Here is an 11,922-nt window from a genome sequence, read left to right on the forward strand (position 1 = left end):
GGTATAGAAGGCTCTTCCTTCTCACTTTTGCCTTTCATAATTTCTAGCTTTCTTCAGGGCCTAGCTCTCATGCTTCCTCCTACAGTGCCTCTCCCCAAATTCTTTCATAATACACAAACACACACACATGCATATATGTTGTATACACCCACACTTTAAAATTTTAATCTGTATACATATCCCAATTAAAAAAAAAAAGCTGTTGGACTGCAGAGACTTGAGTCTTTTGCTTTTATCTTGGAATCTGCATGTACTTAATACAAGCTTGTTGAATTAATGAATGCATAATGAATTAATCTCCATTTTAGAGAGAAGAAAATCTAGGCACACAGAGAGGAAATCAATATGATATAAAGTCATATAACAATGTAGCTGTTTCCTTATGCACCCCTATATTATATTACCCCACTAGCAGCCCATTAACTTTTCTACTAGTGAGTACACTAAATTGTTCCTAGACTCTATACTAAGGAAAGATAAAAATAATAATAATAAAGTCAGTCACATCTTTTCTGGGTTGGGGCTTCAGTTGGAGAAAGCTTGAATTCAGTCCTGGGACCTAGGATTTTCTTCTTTCAGGGTATCCTTAGCAGGATTTGGCAAATCCTCTCAGGTCCCTAAACAGCCTAAAATTATGTATGTGATCATTAACAATCATTTCTTATGTCTCTACTATTAAGCCAGAAAAATGCTATGCTAGGCACTATAGACACAAATACTTAAATGAAAAAGTGACTAAACTCAAAATTTTAAGTTGGCCCTGAAGACAATAAATACGCAATTTAGAAATTACAAAATATATACATTTTCATTTCAAGGTATTTTAGAGGACACACACTAACCACTAACAGCTGGTAGGACCAGTAAGGTCTGTGGTAGAAAGTGGTCTTTCATCAGAGTTTTGAAGGAAAAGGAAAGTCCTTCTGAAGCATGAATTACTTAATTTGGGGTCCAGGTACTTATATGTGTGTGTGTGTGTGTGTGTGTGTGTGTGTGTGTGTGTGTGTGTGTGTGTGTGTCTTTGGATACCTATGTCAGTATATGTTGTTATCCATATTTTATACATTTAAATATTATTTGAAGGAAAAAAACTCCATAGGTGTCACCAAAGGTCTTCTTGACACAAGAAAGGTTCACCTTTTAAAAAATATATTTATATTTATTTCATTAAATATTTCTCAATTATATGTTAAAAAAAAAAAAGTATCATTCTTTTTAAAAAATTTTGAGTTCAGTTACTCCGGCCTGCCCTCTCACCCGTTGAGAAGACAATAAATATATCAACATATCTATCTATCTATATATCCTCATATATCTAAATATATATGTGTGTATATATCCTCAAATATACATAAATATATAAAACACATTTCCATATTAACCATGTTGCAAAAGAAAATATTAACACAAGAAAAATAAAGTGGGGAAATAAGTTTCAGTCCACGTTCAGAGTTTATCAGTTCTGTCTCCGCAGGTTTTGGGGAACTGTCTTGGAGCAGAGTAGCTGAGTGTTTCGCAGCTAATCCTCGTTACAAAGAATCTCTGTTTTAAGGGAAAACCCTAAAGTGCCATAAGAATGTAGGGGAGGAAGAGCCTTATTCCTTGTATTTTTATCCCCAGCGCCCACTACATACTTAACCAACGTTGGGAATAGATGTGTTCACAATAATTGTTGATAAGGACCATTAAGATTCTTAATTTGTCTCGGGATCACTAACAAAAATAGATTCTCATCTGTCTGCCCACTCCCCTAACAGACGCTCACAATGCCTCGCCTTCCCGTCTTGCCCCTAGAAATCGGGAGTAGAACGTTAGCGCTGTTAGAAGGCAAGCGCGCTGCGGGCAGAGAACATTTCGTTCCAGCCTGGGCGGGCGCGGAGGCCGCGGCGAGCCTACGTAGAAATTGACTAGGGTCGGGCCCACTTCTGGCGTCCCTTTAACTCGGCCGCCCGGGCTCCGCCCCGCGCCTCGCGATTCTTCGCCGCCTCGGCTCCGCCCCGCGCCCCTCGCCTCGCTTTCCCCAGCGCCCGGAGCTCGCTCCCCATAGCTGTGCACCCGGGACCGGCGGCGAACGGACAGAGCTGGAGAGAGCCATGTCCGCAGAGGGGGAGGCAGCGGAGGTGGCCATTGCAGCGACGGCCACGGCCGGCGAGGGGGGCGATGCCCCTCCGCAGCTCCCAAAGTCGGAGGAGCCCGCCGCCCCGCAGCCGTCGGAGGCGGCCAAGGACGAGGTTCCCCCGGAGCGGCCCCCGTTGCGCTGCCTGGTGCTCACGGGCTTTGGCGGCTATGACAAAGTGAAGCTGCAGAGCCGGCCGGCCACCCCTCCGGCCCCGGGCCCCGGACAGCTGACCGTTCGGGTCCGAGCCTGCGGCCTCAACTTTGCTGACCTCATGATTCGCCAGGGAGTGTACGACCGGCTGCCGCCGGTGCCCTTCACCCCCGGGATGGAGGGTGCAGGCGTTGTGATTGCGGTGGGAGAGGGAGTCAGCGAGCGCAAGGTGAGCGGGCTCTCGGGGTCTGGAGGAGGTGCGGGGGTTACAGGTATGGTAGGCGAGTGGATGGGGACTGGGGGTGTGGCACAGAGGGGAAAACTGACTGGGAGGGGAGTGTGTGGGTGTGTTTGGGGAAGAGAATAGAGTTAAGACCTGCCAACAAGCCCTCCCTGTCTTGGGGCTCCTTCATAATCCCTGCGGATAAGGAATTTTGGGGTGATCGTTGGGAAGGGAACTCCACCCCATGTGTCTGTCCACTTGCAGCCGCCGCCCTTCGCCGGTGCCTGAAAAACAATAGGGTGGCCTCGCGCATGCGGAAAGTGAACTACACATCCAGCCCCCCCCTCAAAAAAAAAAAAAAAAGATTAGCCCCCACGACTTCTTGAGGGTGCCCCCCCCTCCAACAAACAGTCGAGTCTGGACTGTGCACGTCTTTAGGCAAAGTCTATAGCGCCCTGCTCTGTTAAGGCGAAGGGGTGGGGCAGGGATCAACATTGCTTAAGAGCTTATTGGTTTTGGGGGGGTAGACGGGGAGCCAGGGCCAGAGTCACATGCACCCCCGTGGCTGGCGGGGGCGGAGGGAGGGGACTACCTCTCCCTAAGCCAGAGTCGAGGGACGGGCACGCCCACCTCCTGGAAGAGGGAGGGTGGGAACTCTTACCCCACCAATTACCCTTTCCTCCCCTTCCCCCTTTCTAGGGGCGTTTTCTACCCCAAAAACCAGCTAGGCATTTTTTGGGGGGGAAGAAAAAAGGGAGGAGGCGTCGAAGACGGGAGGGGGCGTTCGGAGAGGCTCCTTCTGTGACCGTCCTGCTCTCTCTCCTCCCGGTGACTCACACAACCGGCCTGGCTTACAATGCTGCTGCTGCTTAGGCCGGGCCAGAAACCTCGGAGCACCCTCTCCAAACAAAGCAGCCCCCCACTGGGACCCTGGCTCTGCTTTTCTGAGAGCTTTGGGGGTGGGGTTGGCACTGAGGAGCAGGTTGTCCCTGCTCCGCCAGTCACAGCATCCTGTTTGAATTTATCATTCATCTCAGCACAGCCCTTGATTTCATTGGGGAAAAAAAACAATTAAAGTTTAAGAGAAACGTGTGCAAAGGGATAGATAATCAAGAGATCGTTATTTTATAAAGAGACCTTTACCCACTCCCAACCCTATAATAAGTCCCAAAGGTACGAGGGGGAAGGGCTATTGATAAAGGTCTGGCTAAAACTCCCCTTAAAATTCAATCCTTTCCTTTTAGCTCTTCTCAGTGTCACATCTCTCCAGCCTTTTAGTTGGGAAGCTGACCTTAAGAGATGAGGGATTTGGAGGTGGTGAACGGCCTGTTCTTGTAAACTGTGGAGGGCCATTCTTGGTATCTTCCCCAGCCAAAATACACAGAGCTTCCGACGGATATCCTGTCCGGAGGAGGAATCAGAAGCGAAGGTCTAGAATTAAGCTTTGAATTGACCTCACCCCTGAGATCAAGGGATATGGGCCTTTGGAAACGTTACACAGGCTACATCCAGGGTCCTGTACAGAAAAGTCCTATAAATAAATGGATTATTAAAAGTGGGGAAAGGAGATCTGGGAAATCCAAAAGAACCAAGTTCAAATTTTGTTTCAGTTACAGCTGTGTGAGGGAAGGCAAGTTAATTAGGAATCTCAGCTTTTTCTCTATAAAATATGAAGAAGTTGGCCCCTAAGGTCCCTTCCCAGTCTAAATCTATGATCCTATTAAATCAGAGAATTATTTTTGCCCTCCACCCTCACCCTACCCTATTTCCTAGCCTTTGAACAGAAGCTGGAAGAGAATTTTCCTCCTATTCTCTTGCCTTGACCAGCCCAAGGCTCTCATCCTGTGCTGTAAGGAGCAGGCTGAGAAAGCGATATCTATGTTTCAGAGTTTTTGTGCTCTAGTTTCCCTACTATGTAGAGAATGTAAGCCTTGGGGATAGTAGGCTTTTTGGTGGAAAGGGGGTTAGATAAGTGTGGGAGTTCTAGCCCCCTCCCCCTTCCCCACTAACTGGCTGCTTCTCATTATCATGCAGGAGTCTCATCATTCTTGGCAAGGGCTGAGACAGACCCTGATTGTCCGAGCATCTCACCCCCACCCACATCTCTATGTTCCCTATGGAGGAAGAATAAACCTTCCACCCCCGTTCCAGAGAAGACCCCCCCCCTAAAAAAATGCTGTCAAGCTGGAGGAGAAGACCAAATAATAGTCTGTTCTGCTTTTAGTCTAGGCATTGTGTGCACTGTGCTCTGGGAGTGTTCAGGGGTAGAAGGGGAGTGTTTCTCCATCTTGGAATGAAGGGATGGATGAGAAGCAATGTAACCGATCTCTCTGAATCCCCAATAACTTCTCTGTGTATGTAGCATGTTCCAGAAGTCTTAATGTGGTTTAAAGACATTTGAACTTAAACGTGCTAAAACTTTCAGAATACCTCGTATTCTACCCTATCTGTCAGGATCCAGTCTGATTCCCACCCCCATCTTCACCCTCTGCCTTCTTTGAATTCCCATAGCATAGTATTAGAGTTTATTCTTGTATGTGTTTTGTTCCCCCTACTCGACTGTAATCGTAAGAGGAGGGATGGTTTTATTCATCTCTGCGTTCTGCCTCCTCCCCCCGGCAGTGCGGAGCAGCCTTGGACAATAGTTAAATAAGAGAACATGACCTGGGAATTAGAAAGCTGGACTTGAGTCCTGCCTCCTCCACTTAATAGCTGTGTGTGATTTTAGGTAAATCCTTTTCATCTCTGGGCCTAAGTTTCTTTCTGCATAAAATGATCTTAACCTAGGGGTCCAGGGACTTGTTTTAAGGTTATACCGATAACTGAATTTCAGTAGAATCTATTTTCTTTATAATCTTTTGTATTTTATTTTACGCATTTAAAAAAAACACACACACTTTTTTTTTTTTTTTCCTGAGAAGGGGCCCATAGGACTGTTAGATACAGGCAAGCTGAAGACCCCATGGACCAGGTGATTTGAGTCAGACTCCTCCCAGACTCCGTAATTTTCTTTGTGGAATGAAAAGTCTTTTTCTCTTCCCGCCCCCCTAAGGTAGGGGACCGGGTGATGGTGCTGGTGCGGTCCGGGATGTGGCAGGAAGAGGTGACCGTGCCAGCAGTGCAGACATTCCCCATGCCAGAAGCCATGTCCTTTGAGGAGGCAGCTGCCTTGCCAGTCAATTACATCACCGCGTACATGGTCCTTTTCGACTGTGGCAATCTTCGGCCTGGCCACAGTGTCCTGGTGCACATGGCCGCAGGTAATGCCGGACTCTCCTCCTCTGTCTGCTGGTCCCCTCCCCCACCCCTGCCTCCTCCTCCAGCCACCAAGCTGGCTGTTGTCATGGCAACACCAGGCAGACCTTGGCCTGGACTGCCCAGGAACCTCCCAGAGGCCTCAGCAGTGGTGTTGCCTTGGCAACATCCAGGCTCCAGGTTGGGTTTGGCGGTGTGGTTTCCATAGCAACTTGCCCCTGCCCCTTTCCTATGGAAATCTGGGCCTGGAATGTGAATGTGGAAGTGGGCTGGGAGGTGAGGTGCGCGAGGGCCTGCCAGAAGACTTGGCCTCCTACATGTTGTTTTTGTGACCATCCCCTGTCTGTAGGAGGGGTAGGAATGGCAGCCATCCAGCTGTGCCAGACAGTGGAGAACGTGACCGTGTTTGGGACCGCGTCAGCCAGCAAGCACGATGTGCTGAAGGAGAAGGGGGTCAGCCACCCCATCGACTACCACACGTCCAACTATGTGGATGAAGTCAAAAAGATCTCCCCCAAAGGTGAGCATGTGTGTGTGTGTGTGTGTGTGTGTGTGTGTGTGTGTGATGGAAGGGGGCTCCGTGTGTGTATGTGAGATGGGAGGGGGCTGCGTGTGTGTGTATGTGAGATGGGAGGGGGCTGCGTGTGTGTGTGTGTGTGTGAGATGGGAGGGGGCTCCGTGTGTGTGTGAGATGGGAGGGGGCTGCGTGTGTGTGTGTGTGTGTGTGTGTGTGTGAGATGGGAGGGGGCTGCGTGTGTGTGTGTGTTGTGTGTGTGTGTGTGTGTGTGTGTGTGAGATGGGAGGGGGCTGCGTGTGTGTGTGTGTGTGTGTGTGTGTGTGAGATGGGAGGGGGCTTCCTTTGCCCAGCTCCACCCCTGCTGACTTTCTGTGACCCTCCCTACAGGAGTGGACATTGTCCTGGATCCATTGGGTGGAGCAGACACCTACAAAGCTTACAACCTTCTGAAACCAATGGGTAAAGTTGTCACCTACGGTGAGTTTCTTTTGGGGGATGGACGGACACTGAGGGAGAGGGGTCAAGTTGAGATATGCAGTATCAGGCACATAGTAGCTAAAAATGCTTGTCAATCTACTTGGCATTGCATCCTCCTTTTTATGGATAACTGGGGAACACTTTTACTGATTTATTTTTAAATGTATTTTAAAGTTTAATTTTTAATAAATGAGTTCAGGAGAAAACAGTCAAGTGGTCTGCAGATGAAGTGAGTTGGGGAAGGTGTTCCTAAATCTCTGAGGAAAGGGAGGTTGGCCCTTTTTCTCTCATTCATAAGGTCATAGATTTGGAGATGGAAGGGATCTTAAAAGGATCAAATTCAGTTATTTCATTTTGCAGGTGAAGAAATGGGCTGAATGTTGCCTACAATCACAGATCTGATAAGTGTCCTGAGATGAGGTTAGACCTTTCTGACTTCCTGTCCAGCATTCTCTGCAGTACACCATACTCCCATTGAAGGGATTTAGGGAAAGTTATAGCTGGGGACAAGGAAGGGGCTTTTGAGACATTTTTTTAAAAATGTAAAACCAAACTTTGTTCAAGATCAAATGAGATATTTGTAAAGTGTCTGGGACATAGTAGATACTTATTAAATGTTCATTTCCTTCCCCTTTTCCTCCATCTTGCCCCGAGTATTGCTACTCTCACTGCCCAAGGAATGCAAACCTCATCTTAATGTTATTCCCTGAATCATATATTGCTTCCTTCTTTTGGAGAGGAATCTGGAAATGTGTAACAAGAGTTATAAAAATGCTCACCCTTTGACCAGCTTACCGATTCCACTTTGATGACTATTCCACAAGAAAATAACCCAAAAGGAAGATGGGGGAAAGAGATGAAAGTTGTGCAGGGGCGTTTTTAACAGCGCTGTGTATAATGGTGGAAAAATTACAGACAACTAGATTGCAGTTGTAGGTTGTCTAAATTAGTGTGCTATCATAGTGGAACACTGGCTGGCTGTAAAGTGATAGGTGTGTGGACTCTGCCCACAAAGAGTAATGTGTTGACAGTGCTAAAGTTCTGGCAGTGCCTGGAGATCCTAGGCCTCAAAGTCCTGTGGAGGTAGAAAGAAGGCAGCCCTGGGCCTGGCCATGGGCCTGTCTGCTGTTCACAAACCCAGGGCAACAAAGATGGTGCCTGGGTTTGCTGATTTTCCAGTTGAGACAGCTATCAGAAACCATCTGCTATTGTAGCAGTCAGGTCCAAAGCGACAAGATATAGCACGCTTAAAGTAGAAAATCCCCAAGATTATAATCACTCTGGCTAAAAGACCTTCCTAGAGGTCTTCAGATAAAAGCTGGATGAGTACTTGTGAGGAATGTTGTAGGAGAGGATTCCTGTTCAGGTGTGGGTGAGACCTGCATGGTCCTTATCAACTCTGATACAATGGCACAACTATGTCAAAGTTGACACATGAACAAAGCAAACCCATCAACAGATAGCAGGAAATAATCTGAGCGCCTTAAGAAACCAGTAGGTTTCCTTCAGATGGCAAAGTAGGTAGAGCTCTGGACCTGGAGTCGGCAGGGGAGCTGATTTCAAATTTGACCTCAGATATTTGTTGGCTGTATAAGCCCAAGCAAGCCACTTACCTTTGCTTCAGTTTCCTCATCTGTGAAATGAGCTGGAGAAGGAAATGGCAAACCAGTCACTTAGCCTTGTTTGCTCATTTTACACATGAGGAAACTGAGGCAATGACAAATCACTACAATGTCTTTCCTAGGAAAACCCCAAAAGGGAGTCTAGTTAGACAAAGACTGAAATTAGTCCCTCTCCTTCTAAAAATGCTTAGATTCCTGATTTAACACTTGTGTATACACAAAAAAAATATATATATATATATATATATTAATGCATAATTACATTATATAATTTAGTTTTTTAATTTGAGTAGATTTGTAGTCTTATTACTAATAAAGAATGCCCAGTGAGGACATTCCTATCAATGCAAATCAACTCCTGCTTTCCAACTGAGGGGTTATACACTGGGCTCTGATGGATAATTGACTTGATGGAGGTCAGAAGCAAAAGTTGTACTGAAGTCTTCCTAATTCCTTAAGGCTGAGACCTACTCTTTACCCTTTTGCCTCTAAAGAATGTGCATACTCAATATACAATTTGTATTAAATCTGTACTATGTAGATGCACCAGATGTTTTTGTTTTCATTGTACCTAATACGTAACACATTCGTGTGTCATGTATACACATGGATGTGTATGTTTTGTGTGTTTACAGGGTTTTATGTTAAAAAAAAAAATCTACCTGAGCCACACACAGATTGAAAAAGTCAGAGCAAATTGGCACATTCTAAAGCTAGTCGGGGAGAAGGCTTCAGGATCAGGCGCTGGTGTGGAATTCCCCACTTGCTGCTTCCTGCCCTGGTGGAGATTGTTTGAGAAAAGGCTCCAGTGGGCCTTGGATCCCTTCCTTCACCAGCAGCGGATGTGCGTGGTTTTTAATGAATGTGTCCTGTCTTTCCGCAGGGGTGGCCAACTTGCTGACCGGCCCCAAACGGAACCTGATGGCAATGGCGAAGACCTGGTGGAATCAGTTCAGCGTGTCTGCCTTGCAGCTGCTGCAGGCCAATCGGGGCATCTGTGGCTTCAACCTCAACTACCTGGAGAACGAGATGGAGCTGGTCAGCAGGGTGGTGCTGCAGCTGATGACCCTTTACAGCGAGGGCCACATCAAGCCTCACATCGACTCAGTCTGGCCCTTTGAGAAGGTGAGCTGGGGGCTGGCCCAAGCAGGCCTTAAGGGACCTGCTTTATGAAGCTGACAATTCAAATATGAGGTGCCATAGGAATGATTATTTTACTTAAGAGGGCACTGAGATTCAGAAAGAGTTGCCTGTGTTTACTTAGGTGGCAGGTGGCAAAGATTTACCTGATACCAAGGCTGGACCTGGAGTCAGGAAGATCTGAATTCAAATGCAGCCTTAGACATTTATTAGCTCTGCCACTTAATCTTCATTTTCTCAGTTGTAAAATGGGGATAATAGCACCAACTCTCAAAATTGTTGTTAAAGTCCAATGAAATAATCTTTGTAAAAGTGCTTAGCTCAGTGCCAGGTTCACAGTGGGTGCTCTACAAATGCTTATTTCCCCGATTTGTTCCCCCAAGTCCACTGTACAGTGCTTTCTTATAGCTCTTGTACCCATAATGGCAAGGGTAGCTGAGAAGGGATGGGAATGTGTTCTGAGCCTGGCTCCAATGTTCTCTGGATGGTCTCTTTCGACTACAGTCCACTGAGCCTTAGGAATACCTTGTTTGGGATTACTCCCCGAATGGGGGTAGAGGGAAAGGAACTCCAGGGGTCAAAAAAAGCCTCAATGTTTTGTTTTGTTTCCCCTTTCCCCAACAGGTGGCTGACGCCATGAAGCAAATCCAAGAGAAGAAGAATGTGGGCAAAGTCATCTTGGTGCCCAACTCAGAGAAGAAGAACTAGTGGGGAGGGTGATGGCAGGGGAGAAAGGCTGGGGGCAGAGAGGACAAGGGTTAAGACTTGGGGGGTCTAGAATGGAGAGGTCAGGAAGTCATATTCTTTTGGGTTACTACTGATGTCTCTGCCTTCTTTCTCCAGCTCTCCCAAATACACTGCCCTCCCAAGGGTCAGAGATGGTCTTCGTGGTGTGATGACCTCTCTCCAATCTTGTTTCTTTTCTCTTGGTCAGGGCTGCCTCCCCTCCCTCCCACTTCCCTCAGAAGGTTAGGAAGTGACCACTTGGATGTATGGGCCCTGCTGAGTGGGCGGGGACCGCCCAGAGGCCCAGCTGCTTCTTCCCACCCCACCCCCTCTTGTTTCCCCTGGGCTTTCTGCCCTTCTTGTGCCAAGTTTAACCTCTTCCCTGTTGTGTATGAGTTGGTCTCTGCTTGTTGTTCCCCAATCCTACCCCCTTACTTCCCCCAAAGAAACTGAAATGCCAGCTCAGGGTGGGGGTGAGGGGGCCGTCCTTTTGAGTCTGGCACATATCCCATTTCAGGTGCACTCCCTATTCCCACTAAGTCTGAATAGCCTCAGAGCTGACCACTCTCTAAAATAATATACAGGGTGTCCTAAAACTCTTAGTGCCATTTTAAGCTTGCTAAAATGGCACTGGGATTTCTGAGATACCCTCTGTAAATGCAATTAATAGTAAGTGGCTAAGTCCAGTCAGTATTTCCCTTCTCCTTATTCCTGACTTTAAAAGCACAACTGGACCTTTCCTTATACAGGGCTCTTCCACAGGTTTAATCTAATTTGTGTCTTACACCCTAGGGAAGGGACCAGCTCCCCCCACCCTGATTCTGCGGGGTCCTGGCAGGAGTCCCCCTAGCTTCCTCTCTTCCACTGAGTTCCTTAGATCTGTTCTCAGTGCCTTAGCATCTGAAAAGGTTCTTGTGTTCATGGGGAGTACTATCATTTCCTACCCACCCACCCCAGGTTCTCTTACCCCAACACTCCCCAGTGCCTTGTTCTGATGGAGCTGGGGTTTCCAGTCCCACTGTGCTGCCAAAAAAAAAAATCTGTGTCTGAGGGGGTGGGGATCCAGACAGCCTGTAGTCTCTGGGGCTTGTGAGAAACTCCCCTACCCTTTTTCCAGTCTAACGTAACAGTCTCTGGTTGGGGAGAATTTTTTTTTTCAGCCTTGCAGATAACTGTGGAATTTACCAGCCTGGCTTAGAAACAATTGTGTCCATTTCCAAACTCTGGGACCAAAATAAAATTTGAAGCACATTCCAGCTTGAGTCCTGTTAAGGCCCCAACCAATTTTTTTCCTCCTCAAATTGGGAGGCAAGTTTCTTAAACATAGTCCTGGATTTCTTGTTTACATTGGGGATTGGTTGAGGGTGGGGAGAGGAAGAGAACAGTAGGCAGATTTGGGCATCTGCCTTTGGGTCCCTGAGCTGGAGCCAAATGTCAGGATTCTGAGAGTGACCACCGTCAGCCCCTCATCTCTAAATTGAGAATGGGGGATAAGGGACAGGTAGATCACTACCCTGGCCACTGCCAAATGACCAGTGTGGGGAAGGGGGTGGGCTTATATCCTTCCCTTCTTTTTCTAAGCAAGGCCTAACGTGAAATGTGATCTTCTGCTTGTGTGTTTGTCTTCCCTGTCCACCCACTGCCGAAGCTGCCTTTGTGTCAATAAAACGCTGTCCCTATAGCTTGTCTCCAC

At 47.3% G+C, this 11,922-nt stretch overlaps 1 protein-coding gene across 1 annotated transcript; it reads left to right on the forward strand.

Annotated features, from left to right (window-relative positions):
* Nucleotides 1–1,856: 1,856 nt before the first annotated feature.
* VAT1 (vesicle amine transport 1) lies at nt 1,857–11,910 on the forward strand. Its single transcript, XM_051994361.1, has 6 exons — nt 1,857–2,498; nt 5,545–5,752; nt 6,097–6,267; nt 6,652–6,741; nt 9,247–9,488; nt 10,128–11,910. The coding sequence occupies exons 1-6, from the start codon at nt 2,094–2,096 to the stop codon at nt 10,209–10,211; spliced, it is 1,200 nt and encodes a 399-aa protein (XP_051850321.1). The 5' UTR covers nt 1,857–2,093; the 3' UTR covers nt 10,212–11,910.
* The last annotated feature ends 12 nt before the right edge of the window (nt 11,911–11,922 follow it).

The sequence above is a fragment of the Antechinus flavipes genome, chromosome 4 (genome assembly GCF_016432865.1).
Source record: "Antechinus flavipes isolate AdamAnt ecotype Samford, QLD, Australia chromosome 4, AdamAnt_v2, whole genome shotgun sequence".
NCBI lineage: Eukaryota > Metazoa > Chordata > Mammalia > Dasyuromorphia > Dasyuridae > Antechinus > Antechinus flavipes.

Coding starts and splice junctions, on each gene's coding strand:
- VAT1 (XM_051994361.1), top strand. CDS start 2,094: ATGTCCGCAGAGGGGGAGGCAGCGGAGGTGGCCATTGCAGCGACGGCC. Junction 6,742..9,246: donor GGGTAAAGTTGTCACCTACG/GTGAGTTTCTTT, acceptor GTCTTTCCGCAG/GGGTGGCCAACTTGCTGACC. Junction 9,489..10,127: donor CAGTCTGGCCCTTTGAGAAG/GTGAGCTGGGGG, acceptor TTTCCCCAACAG/GTGGCTGACGCCATGAAGCA.